This window comes from Ictalurus punctatus, chromosome 7 (assembly GCF_001660625.3).
Source record: "Ictalurus punctatus breed USDA103 chromosome 7, Coco_2.0, whole genome shotgun sequence".
NCBI classification, from domain to species: domain Eukaryota; kingdom Metazoa; phylum Chordata; class Actinopteri; order Siluriformes; family Ictaluridae; genus Ictalurus; species Ictalurus punctatus.
In genome coordinates this window covers 24895394-24917121 of record NC_030422.2, presented here as the reverse complement: position 1 = coordinate 24917121, position 21728 = coordinate 24895394, and the positions used below count along the sequence as shown (strand labels likewise).

Sequence of the window (21728 nt, the reverse complement as noted above, 5' to 3'; positions counted from 1 at the left end):
TGCACAGAGCCCTGACCTCAACCCCACTGAACACCTTTGGGAGGAATTGAAATGCTGACTGCACCCGAGGACTCCTCACATGACATCAATGAATGACCTCGCTAATGCTCTCGTAGCTGAATGAGCACAAATCACCACCACATTCCAAAGTCTAGTGGAAAGCCTTCTCAGAAGAGTGGAGGTTAAGGGTAACTAAATCTGGCATGAGATGTTCAACATGTACATTTGGACATGTTGGTCAGGTGTCCACAAACTTTTGGCCATATATATTTTTACAAAGAAACTAGGCAGGGCAGTGGCTTAGTGGTTAGTGGTTAAACCTCCGGGGTTGGGGGTTCTATTCCCAGCTCCACCCTGTGTGTGCGGAGTTTGCATGTTCTCCCCATGCTCTGGAGGTCTCCCCTGTGTACTCTGGTTTCCTCACCCAGTCCAAAGACATGTGTTGTAGGCTGATTGGCATCTCTAAAAATTTTTTTTAAAATGTCTATGGTGTGTGAATGTGTGCGAGATTGTGTTGGTCCCTCGCATTGTGCCCAAAGTCCCCTGGGATAGGCGCCAGGCCCCCCACAACCCTTCATAAGTGGTACAGAAAATGGATGGATGATTGGATAAAAGAAACTACAGCGAGTCAGTCTTCTAGATTTAACAAGTTAATTAGTCTGTATGCTGATTGATCTAAAGCAACTAATATATACAGCATAACTCATTTAAAGTTAAGAAGTGCTACTTTGTTTATCAGATACTATGAGCTGTGAGCAGCCATGTTGATTTGACGTCACTTGCTGAACTCCGGGTCCCAAGTTTACATACAGGAAATTCGTGCTGAGGGAGCTTTTTCTTTGGACTTTCCCAGTTGGAGTTATGAATATTGCAGCATGTCTATATTGATGAGCTGAAGGTAAGGGATAATATGTAGTATATTCCCTTCAATCCCTTTGCATAGGCAGAAGGCATTAAAATTACAAACCGCTCCTTTAAAGCTTCAAACTAAAACGATAATTCAGGTACACGTTAAAATCAGCGAACACACGCTTTCTGGTCCGGACATGGATCGATTTATTTCTTTCCTTCTCCTGATGACTGAAGAACAAACAATCATTCTCCAAAAATATCTAACCAGCAAACAACCTATGGTTTATCTTTTTTTTTCTTTTTTGCAAATGTAATTATTTTCTCATTTTCTCACATTGAAACAGATGGACATGTTTGTGTGTTTTGGAACATGTAACGGCGTGTAAGGCCAAACATACAGGGGTCAATCAAAGAAGCTAAAAACGTCCCGGAGCAACAACCCCACCTCTATTCCAACCCATCTTCAACAACCGGGCAATGATAATTAAAGAACGTATTACAAACCAGAAAACAAAAAAAATATATATATGTAGAAAGTAGTTCCCTGACTTTTGGCAATACAGGAACATAGACAGGAAGTGAGCTTAGCAAAATAAGAAGTCCACCTCACTCCGCTTAAACACGACTTTACCATCAAGACAGTTTCTTAGTCTGTCGTTTTGGCCCAGATACTCTGTGTGTGTGTGTGTGTGTGTGTGTTTCTCAGATCAAATATATGATGTGTGTGTGTTGCCTTCTTCAAAAGACAATGTGATTGATGTGTGTATGTATGTGTGTGTGTGTGTGTGTGTGTGTGTGTGTGTGTGTGTGTGTGTGTGTTTTCCAGCTCCTCAGGATGCATTGGTGATGGGTTTGTATTTTTTGAGGCGGGTCCACTGGCCTGTGGAGTAGTTCATCTCAAACACCGTGTCCACCAGCATGGTAGTACTGCCTGTACCGTCCGCTTTAGGAAGAAGCTCTGTGTGCTCGCTCAGCTTGATCTGGATGATGTCACCCTGCTCCGGACATGGGTTCTCTGTAAGAGTGAGAACGAGACAAGTTTGGACGTGTACACGTCAAGCTCCCAGGACAGACACCACTCCTACACGGTGTGTCGAAATCACATATTGCGATCTAATGTATATAAATACTGCATATGTACTACAATCAGTTTCTATTAATCTTAACCCTCTTACCCCCAAGTTACCCACAGTATTATGCCTATATTCCCCAGAGAAACATAAGCCTATATTCCCCAGAGATACAGCACGCCAACCCTGAGTTCCTCGGCCAAAATCAACATTTTAATTTGAACATTTTTAGGCCTTGAAACAACTTATAATAATGTATTTGTGTAATATTACTTTGAAAATGAAGCAGTTCAGTGTTTTTACTAAACTTAGAGCACAATTCTTAACTAGAGAAATTACGAAAAATGCTCGATAAAATCCTTCTGCTCATTTAGAAGTACCATACGAGTATCAGCGTGGTCAATGCCTTTATAAATAATAAATAAATAAATGCATTTTAGCGCCAAAAGTCAAGTTTCTGGTGATAATCAGACCAGCAGGTAGTGTTTTCACGAATGCACAGAAATTGTCCCGTTATGACTCCGGACCCCTGCAGTGTCAGTCGCACTGGTTGATGCTGAAGATGAAGACGGAGCAGGGTCTGAATCAGGAGAGTTTGCGTCTCTATCAGTTTCGGTTTCAACATCGCCTGAACTTTCACTGCTGTCACTATCTAGAATCCTCGCTCTCGCCTGTGTAACTGTGTACGTTTTCTTTTTTTCACTGTTTTAGATGTACCCAAATTCACTGTAGGTGTAACTTTAGCTGGAACACGATTAGCTTTTCGCTTTGGCATTTTTAGTTCACTTCTACTATTACACCAATATTCACGCTTGGATCTTCATCGTAATGCCGGCATAATAACGTAATCACGTCGTGACGTCATCAACCGGCCTTACAGGGATAACGTTTACACTGTAAAGCCGCTATATCGGCCTTACGGGGATTTGGCATAGACGACCAAGCTAGTATATCATCCTTACGGGAATAGATCAGGCAAGCCGATTTTTCGGCCATACGTTTCCCCATTTATCACACCGGCACATATTGTTCATTTGGAAGCTACACTGCATGTGTCTGCTGTTAATATTTTATAGTTAGGGAGTAAGCTGTTGTGCACACTCTGGATTTCTCCTTGGACTTTGTTGTTAATGTTTGGTCATCAATAAATAACAGTGATTATTTTAGATCAACAAATCACCAATGCTACATGGATATAAAAGCATATTTGTAATTCTATATGCAGGTCATGTCAGGTTATGATTTTTAAAAAAGTGTGGTTATATTCAAATTATTTTTATTTGAAAAATATGACAATTAGTCATGGTTATCTGCATAGTTAAAACACTCAACAGTCAGCATCATTTATGGAGATATACCACCACCTAGTGGGTATTTACACATACAGCATTCCTCATATTTTGTATTGAGCCTGAAATATAGGAAAGTATTTGGCATGCTAATTATGTGCTTTATTTATTGCTGTGATGCCTACGATGCTTGTGCAACATTGAATTATTCATCCAACAGCGAACTGAGATTTTATGGAGTTCATCTCTCAAGCTGAGGGCTGAGGATCTATTTATTAACAGATCTACTTCAGGTGTTAGTTTATTTATTTATTGTTAATTAGTGTAGCTGGGTTTCAGTTATTGTAGCGGAATGTGAATATATGCATATATATTAGCACGAGAGTGTAAAAGGTGATAAAGGAAAGAATATACAACGCATGTTCCTGGTTACAGTACCTCTCGATCCTGCCATGAAGCCCAGGATAAGAGCTTTCTCGGGTCGGGTGACTTTGTTTGCAGTCTTAAACATTTCCTGTGCGGCGTACATCTGTTCTCTCTGTAGTGATTAAAAAAAACAAAAACAAAGACGAATTAAGAGAAGGTGAAACTCTGAGAAAGGCCTTGGAGAGTGTAAGATCAGTGGAGTATGCTGTCATTACCGTGAGCGATAGATTCTTTTTGGGCTGAGGTTGCTGGGGGGCAGGCGTGGGCGTGGCTTGAGCTGCGGTGGTGGATGGAGGCGTGGCCGTGTCCGGTTGTGTTGCAGTGGCGGCGGTGGGAGGGGTGTTGTTGTGGGGTGTGCTGGCGGGCGTGGTGGGAGAGGTGGGAGCTGTGGGACTGGCAGTGCTGGCGTTGTACATGGGCGCTCTCTGTTTAAACTGACCCGGGAGCGTCGAGGCTGCGGCGCCGCTTGCCGTCGATTCCTCGGGCTGCCGGTTTGTAGCACCTGTGCTGGCTAAAGGAAAGCAGGCACAAAAAAATAATGATTATTCATATGTTATAACGATGCCTTTCAAATAAAGTCACAAAAGTTGAAGAACACCGATTATACCCCGGTCTGTCTGAATACTCAATTCTTATTGGCTGGAAGGTGTGTGTTCAAGCCGTACAATGCACAAGTTTGTCCAGTCAGTTTAATAAATAAAGTTCTAAATAAATGCGCTGCCTATACACAGTTGTAACCATAGTAACATACAGTCACAGCTCCTCATAGTAGTTAAAACTCTACTTTATTTCTGTGTATGATATAGAGAGGGCAGAATTCTAGATCTAACGACCCGTCTATAAAATAACTAATGAAAATTAACCGTTACTTAAGTCAAATTTTGTGCTGCAAACAACAACGATAGCTTTAACTTGTCAATTGCTGGCAAGTGACCATGGTAGAAGAGGGATAATCCACGGCCAGGTGTGCGTTACACCATTTTAACGCACTCCGCTTCACGTCAGGTTCTTTTCCTCCACGTCACGCGTTAAAATCATGTAACGCACACCTAGCCTTGGATTATGGCTTACTTGTATTATTTTTTCCCCCTGACATTATATAAAAACATGATAAAAATCAATTACATGTTGAGATATATTATTTATATAATCTTTGTATTTTAAAATGTGCCCATCCTAATACAGTTTGCTAGGCAAAATGTCTTTGAATAACACGATATATTTACCATATTGCCCATTTTACATCATGTTTGTTTGTTTATTTCTTTATTTTCGCAATAATATCACATTCCTTCCTTTCAAATGACATCTTAAAAAAATGTGTAATGCAAGTTGTCCACTGTTTGCCCTCACTGGACCCAATACATTAGTCTGCATCACACAGCTGCATCAGTATAATAACAGCTGTATTAGGTGATGGTGCTGCGTCTCACCCTGCTGCGTCTCTGAGCTGGGAATGTAAGAGGAGGAGGGCACCATGCTGGGCGTGGCTGGGAGGTAGCTGGTCGACGGTAGCGCGCTCTCGTTGTTCAATGACCCCAATTTCTGACAAACAAATCAGTGGATTTAATTATTCATACTAAATCATATATAGCACAAATCTATATTACAGCAAACTTAGGTGGCTGAATGACAAGATATAGTCTGTATCATACTTGACATTTACAAAGATGTTTATTTTTCGCTCATTTATTACACACCTGTGCAGATACCAGACCAGCAGCATAGTCGGGGGTTGCGTTCTCCACCACTGCCTCCTCTTTGGCCACCTTCTCTCCTGCTTCAGTGTCTGAGAGGGGAACAGGAAGTGGTTGTCAAAAAAAAGAAGAAGAGGAGAAAACTACAAATCCAACAGCTGCTCACAGTAAAGTGCTTTAAGTACTACAACTCTGAAGTACCCAGTGTCTTTCTTCTCCTCTTTGCTTCTCTGCCTGCTCCGACCATGTCCAACTCTGAGATGTCTAATAACTAAAAGGAGATTGAAGAAGACAGCTTATGATAAACACAACAAGCAGAGGAAGTTTCATCTTCTACGTGATGTATTGCTCTTGATGCTCAGTAAACATTGGCGTTCATCCAGCGGCATGGCCAACATTATGTGTAGAGAACCAAATGTGCAAACAGCTGCTGGAGAAGTGGTGGGCGTGTGGTGAAGCCTTTACCTTGACCCCTCTCTCTTTGCGCAGCGGCGTGCGAGTCGGGGTGATGGGTGCCCTGTTACTGGAAGGGAACATGCTGGGTGCGGTGGGGCTGCGGAACGGAGCTTTGGGAATCCCCTTCAGCGGCGCTGATGTGGAAGTTGAAGAACATTAGTTCATTCTGTGTGTGTGCACGTGGCAGACTTAAGAGTGCACAAGAACAGCAGAAAGCTCGACATCGTGTTATCTAACTCACTTGTAGTGTCGATCTTCTTGACGAGACCTCGTCCTTTAGCGTGGAAAGGCACTCCTGCGGTTTTCTTCAGCTGCTGTGCGGTTTCTGTGGCTGCAAGATGAATACACAAACGCTCAGAGATCCTAGATCCTAAATTCGGTTATTAACACATATTACACTGAATGAAGCCATTACTCTGATGTACACACACACACACACACACACACACACACACACACTAACACTTACACTTCTGGAGGAGCTCAGCTCTCAGTGTAGCACTTTTGGGTTTTCTCTTGAGCTGGAAGTGTTTGATGGGAGGTGTGAGGGGACCCACCAGCGTGGTCAAAGCACTCTTATTCAGATACTGACACTCAAGAGGCAGCATGGCCGACGCCTCGCACTCACTCACTGCAAGGTGAAAGCGAACACAGGCTCAACACAGCGTCACAAACGATAAGTCTGCAATTTAGATAAACGCTTCAGCTAAAGATGAAATTTACACAATGGATGCTCCACGGGTTATGTGGTGCATTGTGGGATTGTAAATGTAAAATGATTAAAATTAGAATATAGCTTCAACTCAACACATAGTTTAATTAGGAATAAAACACTACAGAGTGTGCTGGAAAATAATCAGCGACAGGATGGTGTGATATGGCCTGTTGTTTTCCAATCACAAAACATGCTGAAGTATTTTATTCCTCTTATACCACAGCAATTTGCCAACAATTTTTAAAAAATTACTAAATAAGTATACATTTCCCCCCCCCATTTATAGTTACTTTTAACGTTGTGGAATGTCTATGAAACTAATTAGGCCCCGTTATCACCTAGCAGCTATATAAACAGTCGTTTCCTCACCCACCTCCCTCTGTTTTTTTCTCCTTCTTGATGTGAATAAGACACAAAAACAGTTTTTCATTTGACTGAGAAACCACAAACGTGCACGCTTCCCTGTCCTGAAGACTCTCACATAGTGAAAAATTGAAAGGAACACCACTACATCAACTATTACTCACATAATAGTAGAGGAAAAATGAGTGCATTCATATAAACCTCTGCTTTGACTTTACAGCCGACACTACGATCAGAGCTGCAGTTATGGGAAATTAATCAACGCCTTCTGACCAATCAGATTTGAGGATTCAATAGCAATGGTGTACACCATCCTTTGAGACGACTACTTCTATTCGATGAAATGTGCTAATGGTGTTACTGAGCCACACTGTGTCTCCTGAGGCAAGCATTTAAGCTTTTCCGTTTTTCTTACTCGTTAGCAATATTAGCCTCAGAGCTCTAGTGCAAATCTAGAGAAGCAAACTTTAAGCACAAAAAAACATGCCTACATTTGAGGTAAGTTTACACACTGTGAAAGGAACCGAACAGTACAGTCGATGGAAATCACGTGATGACCTTTCATTTCATGAACGTGCTGACCTTTTTCTCTCAGCTCTCCCAGGATGTCCTGCACGTTGGGGTTCTGCTCCTCCAGGTCCAGATTGAGAGAACCCGTCTCTGGGAAGGACTTGAGGATGTCGGCCACCATCAGCACCCAGGGCTCGGAGTCCACTGTGGCCAACTGAATGATTTCTGACAGAGCATCCTTCATCTGAGAAGGACAAACGGATCAGAAATCAGGATTGCTTCACTGTTTCAAGTTTACGTTATTAAACTCATCACAACAGATGGAAGTAATCTGCCGCAGATTATCAGATGATAAATGATCATGCGTGTAAACATGCCTTGTGACCGCGTCTATGACATCATGTTGTTCTCATATTTCCCACTTTGCTATAAGCACTTATAATTAATTACACATAGCTGAACAGTTCAGTTAAACAGTTTCCGAACGTCAACAATTTGTTAGTGACATTACTTTCAGCTGCAAATGACAGTAGCTCTGATTAAACCCATAGGTGAGCTGATGTAGGCAATTACTCCCGCTATTTTTTTTAATCGTGATTGCATTAACACTGTATAAAACCCAGGATACACCTCACTGATAGCATAATCACATATACTGCTGCCTTGACATGCTCATCAGCTGGCCCTATTTTCCACGTGAAATCTTTCATTGAACGTTAGTTCAAATGAAATACGACATAAAACAAAGGTAATCCGAGTAAACACACAACAGTTTTTTATTTAGATTTTTTTTTATTGAAGCAATCACACATCACCAATGTGGAAAACGAATTGCCCCCCTTAAACTTAAAATGTGTTTGTGCCACCTTTAGTAGCAATAACTGCAACCAAACACTTCCGATAACTTCCTTCTAGGACTAGGACTTACTCATATGCTTTGGATCATTGTCTTGCTGCATAATCCAGTTGTGCTTGAGTTTCAACTTACAGACTGAAAACCGGACATTCTCCTTTAGGATTTTCTGGTAGAGAGCAGAATTCATGTTTCCCTCAATTATTGCAAGTTGTCCAGGCCCTGAAACAGCAAAGCATCCCCACACCATCACACTACCACCACCATGCTTGACCGTAGGTATGATGTTCTTTTTGTGGAATTCTGTGTTTGGTTAACGCCAGATGTAACGGGACCCCTGTCTTCTAAACAGTTCCACTTTCAACTCATCAATCCACAGAACATCCTCCCAGGATCATCAAGGTGTGTTTTGGCAAAATTCAGACGAGCCTTAATGCTCTTCCGGGTTACCAGTGGTTTTCGCCTCACCACTCTTCCATGGATGCCATTTTTGCACAGTCTCTTTCTGATAGTGGGGTCATGAACACTGACCTTCATTGGTGCAAGAGAGGCCTGTAGGCCCTTCACTGTTGTCCTTGGCTCTACTGAGACTTTCTGGATGAGTAATTGCTGTGCTCTTGGAGGAATTTTGGAAGGTCGGCCACTTCTGGGAAGGTTCACTACTGTGCCGAGTTTTTCTATTTGGAGATAATGGCCCACACTGTGGTTCTTTGGAGTCCCAGAGCCTTTAAAATAGCTTTGTAACCCTTCCCAGACTGATGCATTTCAGTCAGTTTCTTCCTCATCACTACTGCACTTTCTTTCAATTTTTGGCATAGTGTGTTACTGTGTAAGACCTTTTGACCAACTTCATGCTGTTGAAAAAGTTCTATTTAAGTGTTAATTTGATTGAACAGTGTTTGCAGTAATCAGGTCTGGTTGTGTCTAGTCCAGCTGAAACCCATTATGAATGCAGTTTCAGTGATTCGGGGAATTAGTAACTACGGGGGCAAATACATTTTCACACAGGCCCAGTTGGCATTGGATCACTTTCTTTCTTCAATAAAGAACATTATCATTTAAAAACTGTATTGTGTTTACTCAGTTTGCCTTGGTTTTATCTTAGATTTTGTTTTCACTTCTGAAACAATTCAGTATGAGATATACACAAAAACAGAAGAACTCAGAATGTATTCTGTTATTAAAATGCTGCTACATTCCAGTCATGTGCTATTGGAAGTCGTCTAAATGCAAGCCGTCAACCTAAAAGTCGCACCTGACTGTCACATGCAGTGAATACAACTGGGAACTTTGGAAACAGTTTTAAAAACCGAATTGTGTTATGTTATGTTACTGCTCTTTCATTTTTCTCACACCAGAGGAATGGTCAAGGAATAGTTTCTTAAACTGAGTTTGTCAATACTTATCTTTCATTGCTATAAAGACAAAGATTAAAAGTTTTTAAAAATTACATCAAATCAACAGCATCCGTTCAGTACCATTTAATTTGTAATTATTAAAAATAAAATAAAAAATACATACCAACAATATCTCAGAAAAGTATATCGTGTAATAATTTATCACCATATCGATATATCGCCCAGCCTTAGTAAATACTGTGTAGGTCAGTGCATGCTCACTAAACAGGAAAATTAGACACTACTGGACAGTACAGCTCCCGTCTCTGGACTGTACACTCTACACCATCACACAGACACTGGTCTACATCTGTATCAAATGGTTGCACTATGTAATTTTCACAATAAAGAGATAAAGCTAGCTACCTAGTGGGATGTCAACATTTTAAGGAGCACTTCATAACTACAATTTCACACGTTGGAAACAGGACCTCTGAGGAGCACATGAAGGCAGCTTCGGTTTACAGATTTGACCGATCTATCAATTCAACAACCAGATCCCCTCGTGTAGTTAACGCTGCTACTGACACAACACAGATCATGCACATAAATAGAGGACACAAGTTAAAGCACAGTGCCTTCACACTGCCTAATTCTTTATATGTCCATTGGGTATAATCTTGCATGAAGAGCAAACACAGTAAATAGAGGTTATAGGCCCAAACCCTCCATTCAAAACAAAAAAAAAAACAAAAAAAACAAAAAACCACTAAACTTACAGCTCTGTGTTCTTGTGTAATTTGTAGTTTGAGTGGAAATGTTCTACTTAGTCTATCTATCTACTTTTACTTTCTCCCCAAAGGACAGCATGATGGAGTAATCCATCTTCTGCGTTCATTTCATTGGGGACATGTGCTTTTTCAATCACTGCTGACTTCACCGGAATGGGCAAAAAAAAATCTCAGTCCAAATGGTGATCAGATCTAGGGCGTTTATGTCCCTGTGTAATCACCTGTCATGACTGTCAGTGACTATGTTTACATGGACAGCAGTCTAATCTCAATCTAATTATTGACCTTATTCTGAATAAGGCAATATAGTGATTAAGGTGTTTACATGAGTCGCTTTTAGTATATTCCTTTCATGTACCCGTTTTACATGTTAAAGAACATAGATCAACCGTGCCACGCCGTCCGACGGTCCCTCCAGAATTTCACGTGACAGACAGTTGGTCTTCGTTATGGTACCGTATACAGTTTTGGGTGTTTCATTTTTAATTTTATGAAAGCTTCAAGTGCAGTTAATCATTTATCATGCTGTATGTGCAAATAGACGACTGCTTGAAGCTGTGGGCTGCGTCCAAAACCGCGTACTTACCTACTATATAGTATATAGAAATACACGTATTTCACCCACTATATAGTAGGTAAGTACGTGGTTTCGGATGCGGCCTGCTCTCTTGTTTGCCGTCAAACGGTTGAGCACTGCCGTGTGTGTACGTGTCCTGTCACAAAATGCGGTGAAAACTCCCACACAAGGTTATTAGTGTGATTAAGGTGTGTACATATCCTAAACTTGACCAGAAAAGCTTTGCAATGGTAATTTCATATTTAAGTAAGTTGCGTGTGCAAGTGCCTTAAAACATGCAGCGTTATTTGATGTGTTGACATCATTTCCACTGAAACAGGAAGTCAGGTCGGGACAGATCGAGTGGCTCCTCCACATTTTTAAATCACCAATAGCGTTACCTCACAGCATGAGCTAAGCTGTACTTGGCATTTAGCATCACGGACGCGAGTCCGAGCAGTAACGTGAATGAAGCCATTTCCTTCTTAACCAACTTACAGTAGGAAAACCGAATAAAACACGCACACTCAAAAAGTCAAACGCGTTTATTTACGACACATGCTCGCTGATATGATTTCTCTCGCTCAAAAACAGCAAGGTGATTTTTAAAAAAATGAAAGCCGGAGGCAAGACGCATCAGATTCTACCAAGCATTTGATTGGACAGAAAATCTGACGTGAAGCTGAAGTGCAGAATGATGTCATCAAAACTGTAGATCCGTTTCGGTGGTACAGAGAGACTGTACATTTTCAACTCATATCTTTCTGGCATTGTTTTGACTCACACTAGCTTTTATATATATATATATATATATATATATATATATATATATATATATATATATATATAAACCGAACATATTCCTACTAAAAGTCACGAAGCTTCAATTTTGATTTCATGAGGACTTGAAATTAACACAATTCTTCAATAAAGGGGGCGTGGCCAATGAACCTATAACAACAAAGTCACTACTTAACACGGCTGCAGTAAACAATATATACAACACGTCCAGAATTAACTAAATGAATAGTATTATAGTCCAAAGTGCGACCGAATTAAAATGCCGGTAATGAAAAAGTAAAAGTGAAGAGTTTGTCCAGAAGCAGTGTTGAAAGTGTAAGAGGAAAACTCCGCCCAACTCCATCAGCCTCACTGAAGCGCCAAGTTTCGGCTTGTTACTAACCAACCGACAGCATCACGTTCATTTCATCATTAACTACAACACTGTTCACAACTTATTACAAGAAACGGTGCAGGAAATCAATTCCACATCACAAACCGCACCGGTGACTTTATACAATACAAAAACCATATGCTTCTCTGACTAGTTTAGCCACTTTAGCTTGTTAGCCTCGACTGCTGACCAAACTTTATCCTTTTCTACTTTTTATTATTATTTTGCTTTGTGTTAATAAATGCATGAACATTTATTGCTGTTTGCTGAACTGCACTGATCCTCACACCGCCCTAGATATCTATATTATTTTATCATCTATTTTTGTTGCAAACTAAATAGCAACTCTTGCACCTGGCTAATCCTGCTACAGCTCCTAAGACCCTTAGTCCAATCCCAAACGCAACGCTATTCCCTACGCAAGTGCACTACGCAGGCAGTACGTAAAGGCTGGTACGCCCTAGGTAGTGCACTACAGTGTTACATGTTGAGGCGTTTGGGATTGGGCCACAGTATAACCTCAGCCCCACCTCGTCCACAGTCCTGCGCGGGAGATGCAGCATGCCGAGCAGCAGTTTCAGCTTCACCGGAGGAGATAAATTGGAGAAACACAGTCGGATGTTGTCGATAACCGACACGGTGAGCAGAGAGCCGATGCTCGAAGGCGTCCACAACTCGTCCGTAGAGCCGAGTTTGTTGTGAAGCCACAGGCCGGTGTCGCTGTCCCTCATCGACGCCATCTTGGAAAAAGGCGAATAATTAGTTCCGGCATTTTAACAGACTACCTAAAAGCACACGCACGCGCGCACACACGCACACACACACACACACACACAAAAAAACCTATTTCCACTGTGTGTAGTATTGTAAATAATAATTTCTCATAAATTTGTGGGGTTTGTGTCCCATAATCTTAGGGGAGATTAATACCCCTCCTACAGATAAAGTTTACTGTTTCAGAAAAGTATATAAAGACATGTTTGTGTGTGTAGAATTCAGACTTTCTGCAGACTGTCGATTGTTTCAATAAAGTTTGATTATTTTGACATCCACAACCCCCCCCCTCCCCCCATCTCTCTCTCTCTCCCTCTCTCTCTCTCGCTCTCTCTCTCTCTCTCGCTCTCTTTCTTTCTTTCTCTGAGGTTTTTGGACTTCTGCTGGAAAGATTTTTTTTACGACATTATTCAGCCAGTCTGTCTGTCAAACATTAATGTATCTATCTATCTATCTATCTATCTATCTATCTATCTATCTATCTATCTATTGTTCTATGTTCTATCTATCGTTCATCTATCTATCATTCTATCTATTGTTCTATCTCTCTGTCTATGCGGTTTTGTCTGTGAATTCAGATTTATATTAAAAGGAGACTACATTTACATTCATTCGTTTAGCAGACGCTTTTATCCAAAGCGATTTACAAATGAGGAAACACAAGCAAAGCGATATATCAAGCGGAGAACAATACAAGTAGTGCTACCATACAAGATTTATTAACTGAGTTCTACAAAAGGAAAATTGTGCAGATTAGAGGTGTAAGAGCCAGAGTAAGTTATTTATTTATTGTATTTATTATATTTATTGTATTTATTGTAAGGATAATGTGGGGTTGGATATTTAGGGGTTAGTTAATTGTTCACGGAAGAGGTGGGTCTTTAGCTGTTTTTTGAAGATAGTGACAGATTCTGTGGTCCAGATTGAGGTTGGAAGTTCATTCCACCACTGAGGGACAGTTAGTGTGAAGGTTCTGGAAAGGGACCTTGAGCCACGCTGAGCAGGCACTACTAAGTGTCGGTTGTTAACTGATCACAGATTGCGTGAGGGAACATAAACCTCAAGGAGAGTGTTGAGGTAGGGTGGTGCTGTTCCAGGCAAGGTCTTGTATGTGCGCATCAAGGCCTTGAATAAACTACTTGTTTCCACAGACTAGATTAATTTCACCTCAGAATAATATTACACCTTCTTGTTTATTGTACTGAATGTGCTATTGTTTCTTTCGTACACATCAACCTGTTTAAGCATAAATACACAACATGATAGATATACGACTGGAGATGTAATCACATGTTACTTATATATGTGTTGTTTTGTCTATACATTTAAATACCCATAAAAATAAAACTCCTTGATTCCACAGATGAATTTCAGGATGATAATACACCTTCTCACAGTGTCACTTATACCATTTCAGGACTGTCTGATATTGAATTACAAAATAAGAGCCCTCCAAAACTCATGTATGTTTGCTGTGTTTTCTGTCATTTATGAGTAATTATAAAATGTATTTTCCTGTTTTTCAGGTTAAGTCACAACAACCAGACAATCAAATGAATTCACACACACACACACACACACACACACACACACACACACACACACACACACACACATATATATATATATATATATATATATATATATATATATATATATATATACATACATAATTACTGTTGATACTTTCCATCTGTGTCCCTGTAATAAAGATAGTTTTGACCTTTCAGTATAACAAACAAAATGGACTAGATAAGAAAAGCAAATGTAAATGGCATTAAGCATTTTTAAATGTGAAATTCAACATCCATCAGAATGTCTTGTCATTCTGTCAGTGGCACTGTGAGAAGGTGTACTATCATCCTGAGGTGAAACTGGTCTGTGGAATAAAGGAGTTTTCCTTTTATGGGTTTCTAGATGCGTAGACAAAAAAACACATACATGAGTTTTGGAGGGCTTTTATTTTGTAATTAAACGCCAGACAGTGATACTTGATTTTACTGTGGCTTTTTTCTTCAATAAAAGAGATTTGGTGTGAGGAAAATCTGACCTTTTGTACAAAGCAGTTAACATGGTCAGTATCACTAATTTGCTTTCAATTAATTAGGGACATAGAAATAGTGCAGAATCTTGAATATTAAATATTCAAGATATTATGTGTATATTATGTATCTACACAATTACATAAAAACAACACAAGTACATTCATTTGACCCCTCATGGCACAAACGCTATACATGTTTAAAAAATAGAATCAAAAAATATTTTTTTGCCATAAATGAGTCATACATTTAAAGTATAAAGATTTTAGGAAGATGAACTGTAGGCTAAGGATTATGAATAGTATTTACAGTATTCACACCATGGCTATTCCTGTGATGATGATATTAAAGTGGAAGTTTAACATTATATTTATTGTGCTGTTATAGGAAAAACAAAATCAACAACATGGTGGTATCACCCCAAAGTTCATTAATTTCCAAAAGCAGTTTTCCTGAAGTGTTTTATCTTCCTCTTATACCACTACCTATTTTAAATATATTGTTTTATATAAGTTAATATACTCATAGCATTAAAAAAAAATGTAAGAACAACACATCTACTTTTTTTTATCCATTTCTAATTACATTTAAGATTGAGGAACACCTGTGAAACAGGTTAGTTCATATAAACATCTGTAAGACCCCCAAAATGTAGTGAAAAACTTAAAGGAACATCTCTACGTCTTGCTGTTAAAAAAACAAAAACACACACAAAAAAACCCACAAAGGATGCCACTAGAGGCTCATATACTGTAAATGTTAAATAAATCTCTCCTTACAGAAAACCTCACAAATATACAATTTCTTTGTTAAAATAACGCGTTTCTGAATCTCTTTATTATTCATTTTAGATGGTGTGTCTCATCCACAGTACAAGCCCCAGTCATTTATTTTATAATATTATTATTACAGCTGAACAAGCGGAACAGACTCAGCACCAAGATGGGCGGGATGTCGCTGCCACCCACGTGACCACAACGGACGAATCAGAGCGCAGGACGCCACCATTCTTTTGAATAAAACATAGGGCTCCATATTGTCCTGTAGGTTTGCAGAAGAGACAGCTGGAGCATCTTTATACACAGACAGCTGAAGTGCAGCATTCATTCCGTGTGGTTGGTTGGTATCTCTGGTCTCTTTCAGTTTTAAAAAATAAATAAAAAGAAAGTAACCTTAGTATGTGTAGAGTTAATAATTAAGTAGCGTTCGTATCTGCCGCATATATCTGTATGTAGTAGGACAGGTTTGTGTAATGGTTCACCAGTATGAGTCTGCATCTTGTCCGGATTAGATGGATGCTGTCTTTCAGTTCGTGGATTAATAAGGCGTGAAAGTGTTTGGGTTTTGAGTGTTGTGTGTTTTGTAGGCCGCTGGTGAGAGACAGGATGAGGTCGAGCTGTGTTTTGGCTCCAGTGTTGCTGATGCTGCTGGCGGTTCAGCTGATGAACGCAGAGCCGGACTCTGGCACTGTTATTCCCGCTGAGAGTAAGATATCCATGAAGAAATCCTCTTTTTCTCACTGCCTCTATATGTATGTGTTCATGAAAAGAGAAGATAAGAATTCTTGTATTATGACATAACATCCCTGCTGAAAAACCCCAACACAAATTCAAATGGCTTCCACTACAAATACCATTACAGACCATCAGATATCCATTAAAACCATTATCATTAATAGTCCATAATGGTATCCACTAGACGCAACATGCTACCAGTAGAAGGCAAGAAATTACCAGAGAACCACATTGACTATTACAGTTTCCATTAAAACCCATGTAATTCCCATTAAAACCATTACACATTTTATGAGGGTTTCTGTTGGGTTTTATTTCAGCAGGGATGAAGATGGAAAACGTACTTAATGTTTCCTTTATGTTGTATATGTGTGGATCATTCTTCCACAACAACAGCTACTTCCAGTCCTAATTTTAAATGGTTCACACACGCTCAGGACTGGTGTAATATAAACTGGACATTTCCTTGCTATGATGCATCATTTACCCGGAACGGTGCATTTATTGTACCATTGAATGCTTTACTCTAAAAATGGCTTAAAATCCATTCATGCAGCTTTTTAAGTCATTATTAAAGGAACACTACATCCACATTTCCAGGTTAAAGATACGTATACCACAGTGCGGTTGAATGCTGGAATCTGATTGGTCAGGAGGCACACGTTATTTTTGTATTACAGCACGGCTCTGAGAGTAGTTCTGGCTCAAACACGAACAAAAGGTTTATATTAATGCTCTCGTTCTAATACGTTATGGTTCCTATAGTAACAGCTCATACACAAAGACAGAGGCTTAATGTTGTGCCACGTCACCCCCCCCAGTGTGCATTGTTCTCATATACCTGCATGGTCTGCCTGTTATTAATTACATATTAAAGGTGCAAAAGATGTAGCCTTTGACGGGCCCACCCCAGCAATGCAGTTTAATACTATTATTTCAGAGAGTACTTAAAGGATAAACCCACTCTGAATGACTTGCAGATTAATCTTTGTAATTAACATGTGCTTTTCAATTTAATCCATGCTTTATTTTGTAATGAAATTGACTTTTATTTTGTTTGTTTTATTTCATCACCATGTTGGTCGATTTTCACATTGGTGAATGGTTTTCTACATTACCCATAATGCTGTTCGACTACCTGCTGATAGTGGTGCCATTCGAATTACATACTGTCAGAGCTGCTACTATGGAAAATAATCAGCACCTTCTGAGCAATCAAAAACCCTCCTATGGTATTGGTTACAATTATCCTACTGTTATAGCTGTACAAGAAAATATTGATGTAATATCCAAATCTGAATCCTGATTATATATTCTAGAGCACTACATAGAGTGTTAAACTGTACAATAAACTTAATGTACTTAAAGAAAAAATAGGGAGTCATTTTAGGGAGTACCAATGAGAGTACCACATTGGGCTAATTTGGACATTGCTTCAGTAACCTATAAAGTCTGTTCCAGTGGTAAAATGAAACCAGTGTTATATATCTACATGCAAATGGAGAAATATTAGAAGAGTTATATGACAAACCTGGTTGAGTTGATGAGCCGTTGTTCCTGCGTCAGGTCGGCCGTGTGTGGACTGCCATGCGTTTGAATTCATGCAGCGAGCATTGCAGGATCTGAAGAAGACGGCCTTCAACCTTGACTCACGGGTAAGTCAGCAATAAACCAGTGATGGTAGTGTTTCAGGTTTTCCTGAATACCAGTGATTTAAAAAATCTGTTAAATATTCTGTATAAAAATGCTCTGTTTTGGAAAATATAGTAACTGTAACATTTCATGGTTGACAGTGATAGTGAAAATCATGCATCACACCAGTCATGTATGGTATGATCTATTTGTAATAAAAAAATTTCTCTGGGCATAGTGGGTTCACATGACTGGGGATCCTCAAGTCATAATATTAACCTAATTACATGAAAAACCGACATTTAATCAACAGTTAATCAGTTATTAATCAGCTATACTTATCCAACCTACTAATTTAATAGTCTAATTATCTCTCTATAGTGCCTATAATAAGTTAGACCTTTCCCATGAACGTTTCCCCCATTTTGTAATGTAACAACCTTGAGATGAAATGGACTTAATTGGAATTTTTACCATTTGCTATACACAATGTGTCTAACATTTAAAGGTGCAAAATATTTTTCATCATGACACAAAGGTTAATTAAACCAAAAAGCTGACATTTGTGGTTGCAGGAGTATTCATGTCCCTGGGTCAGTACTTAGAAGTCTTAGACTTATGTTCATGTCCCTGGGTCAGTACTTAGAAGTCTTAGACTTATGTTCATGTCCCTGGGTCAGTACTTAGAAGGACGGTAGAAGTCTTCTTGGATCTTCTCGGTTTTGCATGTCTTATATTTTTGCCCTTTCTTCTTGGCAAAATTGCTCATGTTCTGTCAGATTGGATAGAGACTGTTAGTGAACAGCAATTTTTCAAGTCTTGCCACAGATTAATCAGATTGCGGTCTGGGCCCTGACTGGGCTATTGTAACAACCCTGTTGGATTTGAACCACTCCAGTGTAACTTTGGCAGTACTCTTTAGAGTTGTTGTCCTGATAGAAAGCGAACCTCCTCTACAATCTCTAGTGTCTTGTAGACTGGAACAGTTTTTTTTTTCTAGGATTGTCTCTATCCGTCTTGCCCGACCAGTTTCCCATTCCCTGATAATGAAAAGCATCAGTACAACATGATTAGGGTTATAAGCACTGTTGGGTTTTTGGACAAACCCAAGTCTAAAACATTCCGTTTTGGTCTCATCAGACCAGAGAACCTTTTTCCAAATGCCTCTTGGAAAACTCTAAACAGGATTTCATATGGCTTTTTTTTTTTTTCCCAGCAATGGCTTATAACATTTCTAAATAATTCTACTGATCATTCTTCCATAAAGCCCAGCATCACCCAATTGTGTTGTGGTTTTCTTCAACTCCTTCAGAGTTACCCTTGACCTCTTGGGTGCTTCACTAAAATCTCCCTTGTATTACCAATAAGAAGCATGCATTTCTACGTTGTGCAATGTGCACTTCCTCGGTTAGTGCACATTTGGTTTACCTTGATGATAAATTTTTGTTGTAACCTGAAATAAATATATATTTCAGTACATCCAGTGTGACAGTGTGTGAGTTTCTGAGTAAGTATGTGTAGTGATCACCTCGCCTGTCTGTTCCATGCTTATTAACCAATAGAAAGTTGAAAAATGATTTCTAGAGCACAAAAACAGCACTTTAACTGAAAACAGTTGCTAACCTGTGCGCTCTGTGTGCTTTGTTCTTCAGACTGAGAATCTAGTGCTGAGAGCTGAAAGGAGGGCGCTGTGTGACTGCATGCCCATCAGCACCTTAAACTGAACACAGCCTCTGAGCGCCATTACAGAGCCACCGGAGATCTTTCAGCCCATCACGCCTTCTAATTATATACTTATTCATATAAAAACATGAACACTAACCAAATGCGACATTTTCTTTTCCTCTGTGGTCTAAACAACCTGTTTTGCAAACGTCCTACAGACCACAAGACCGGCATGTTAAAGTTGCAGAGCTGTATGAGCCAATACTATCCCAATCAGAATATTAGTGCTTTAGCATACATTTTTATGTTCCTATATTAAATGTTGTGGTTATATATGTAATGTTTCTAGCTTGATTTCTTCATTTTTTTTATGTTAGAGTTCACATTCAAATGTATGGAATAATATTTGCACAATATTACTGCTTCTTTATGTCACATTATTATGGCTTTTAGTAGTACGTTTTTAATCAATTACAATAGATATGACTGACGAATATTAGACATGTAGCAGATAGATGTATTTTCCTGTAGAAATCTGTAGAGAAATAATACTTTTAAAGACATTTTATAACACAGATGTATAAAGTGTGTAGGAAAGGTAGTGTTCTGAGAGTGTTGTATCTGTACTTATTGAAAAGAAAAGGCATGATAAATGTAGTACACGTTTAGTTCGGCTGTTTTATAGCGCCATCAGGCCAATCAAATCCCTGATTATCATGTTGGTGTGTAGCTGGGATTAATACAGATCACACAGATCTGCAGAGCTGTGAGAGTCAGAAAGCAGTGGCTCATTGAATGTAGCTGCAATGGTTATCAATGTAGAATGTTAGTAACTGTAATGTCCTGATGCTACTTTTTTTTGTCATTCGTAAACAGTTTTCATTTATAAAGTTAAATGTATCTGAAACAAAATTAAACAGCATTGAACACTAAGATGAGAGCTGACTTTCATTGTGTTATTTATCCACACGCGTTAATGTCAGGAATGTTCTCTCGTGAAAAAGTACAGTGACGGTTTTGTTCCTGCTCGAATAGTTCTGTTGTTTTAGTAACACTAACTGATGTTAGCGCTGATGATGAGTACAGTAGCTAGATATGTGGGTATTGTGCATGCATTATTTCATCCATCCAGCCATTTTTTGTACCGCTTATCCTACACAGAGTCGCAGGGATCCTCAAACCTATCCCAGGGAACTCGGGGTCACAAGGCGGGGGACACCCTGGATGGGGTGCCAACCTATCGAAGGACACAATATGGAAATGCCTACAGCGGATGTATTTAGAATGGAGGAGCAAACCAGAGTACCCTGAGGAAATCCCTGAAGAACGGGCAGAACATGCAAACTACGAACCCAGCTTGCTCCCCACATTTTTTTCATATTTATTTTACATTTTACTCCATTTCCATTAATGGCTTTACAAAATCATACAACTGTGGAAAAGTGAAAAAAGCTAGTAAAATTTTTATCACTGATAGCATCCTTTCCTAACAATAGCTAGCTGTATTTCTAGTTAGTTGAGAGTTAACACTTGTAATGTGAGTGATAAGTGTTTTTGTATGTTCACTGTCAATAGCCAAATGTTAAACAGCACAGTGGTAGTCAGAGCTAGATGAGGAGGAACGAAGAGCCACACAAACCCTCGGTTTAAACTCTGCTGGTTGGTTTGAGAGTCTGACAAATTAACTTTCATTCACATAGCGAACATTTAGTACTCAACGCAGTTTCAGTTTATTTGCCCTCTATACTACTTGGCTGGAAATTTCAGGATGTTTCCAAACCGTGCAGTTCACAGTTTTTCTATAATTCAATTCAATTAGATTTTTTTTTTGTATAGCACTTTTTACAATGGACATTGTCTCAAAGCAGCTTTACAGAAACATATAAACACAGGATACAGATTTTAAATGTGTGAATTTATCCCAATTGAGCGAGCCGGTGGTGGCGGTGGTGAGGAAAAACTCCTTAAGATGTCAAGATGAAGAGACCCTGAGGGGAACCAGACTCAGAAGG

General features: G+C 39.5%; 2 protein-coding genes across 3 annotated transcripts; one reads left to right on the top strand and one right to left on the bottom strand.

The window, feature by feature from the left end:
- Nucleotides 1–1039: 1039 nt before the first annotated feature.
- Nucleotides 1040–12880, bottom strand: nelfa (negative elongation factor complex member A). 2 transcript variants are annotated; one of them, XM_053681926.1, is made up of 12 exons: nt 12620–12880; nt 7451–7622; nt 6260–6421; nt 6032–6121; nt 5800–5924; nt 5536–5605; nt 5338–5426; nt 5071–5182; nt 3853–4148; nt 3650–3749; nt 1672–1867; nt 1040–1641 (listed from the first exon to the last, which is right to left on the bottom strand). In XM_053681926.1, the coding sequence occupies exons 1-11, from the start codon at nt 12827–12829 to the stop codon at nt 1683–1685; spliced, it is 1611 nt and encodes a 536-aa protein (XP_053537901.1). In that variant the 5' UTR covers nt 12830–12880; the 3' UTR covers nt 1040–1641; nt 1672–1682. The 2 variants fall into 2 exon arrangements, with proteins under 2 accessions (XP_053537901.1, XP_017328063.1); XM_017472574.3 differs by having other exon boundaries at nt 1040–1867; nt 12620–12879.
- A 2986-nt stretch (nt 12881–15866) lies between these two features.
- Nucleotides 15867–20654, top strand: c7h4orf48 (chromosome 7 C4orf48 homolog). The gene is made up of 4 exons (XM_017472572.3): nt 15867–16024; nt 16272–16390; nt 17986–18074; nt 19704–20654. Exons 2-4 carry the CDS (start codon nt 16291–16293, stop codon nt 19773–19775), a joined length of 261 nt encoding a protein of 86 aa, XP_017328061.1. The 5' UTR covers nt 15867–16024; nt 16272–16290; the 3' UTR covers nt 19776–20654.
- Nucleotides 20655–21728: the final 1074 nt, after the last annotated feature.

Coding starts and splice junctions, on each gene's coding strand:
- c7h4orf48 (XM_017472572.3), top strand. CDS start 16,291: ATGAGGTCGAGCTGTGTTTTGGCTCCAGTGTTGCTGATGCTGCTGGCG. Junction 16,391..17,985: donor CACTGTTATTCCCGCTGAGA/GTAAGATATCCA, acceptor TTCCTGCGTCAG/GTCGGCCGTGTGTGGACTGC. Junction 18,075..19,703: donor CCTTCAACCTTGACTCACGG/GTAAGTCAGCAA, acceptor TTTGTTCTTCAG/ACTGAGAATCTAGTGCTGAG.
- nelfa (XM_053681926.1), bottom strand. CDS start 12,829: ATGGCGTCGATGAGGGACAGCGACACCGGCCTGTGGCTTCACAACAAA. Junction 7,623..12,619: donor CGCGCAGGACTGTGGACGAG/GTGGGGCTGAGG, acceptor TGTCCTTCTCAG/ATGAAGGATGCTCTGTCAGA. Junction 3,750..3,852: donor AAAAGAATCTATCGCTCACG/GTAATGACAGCA, acceptor TAATCACTACAG/AGAGAACAGATGTACGCCGC.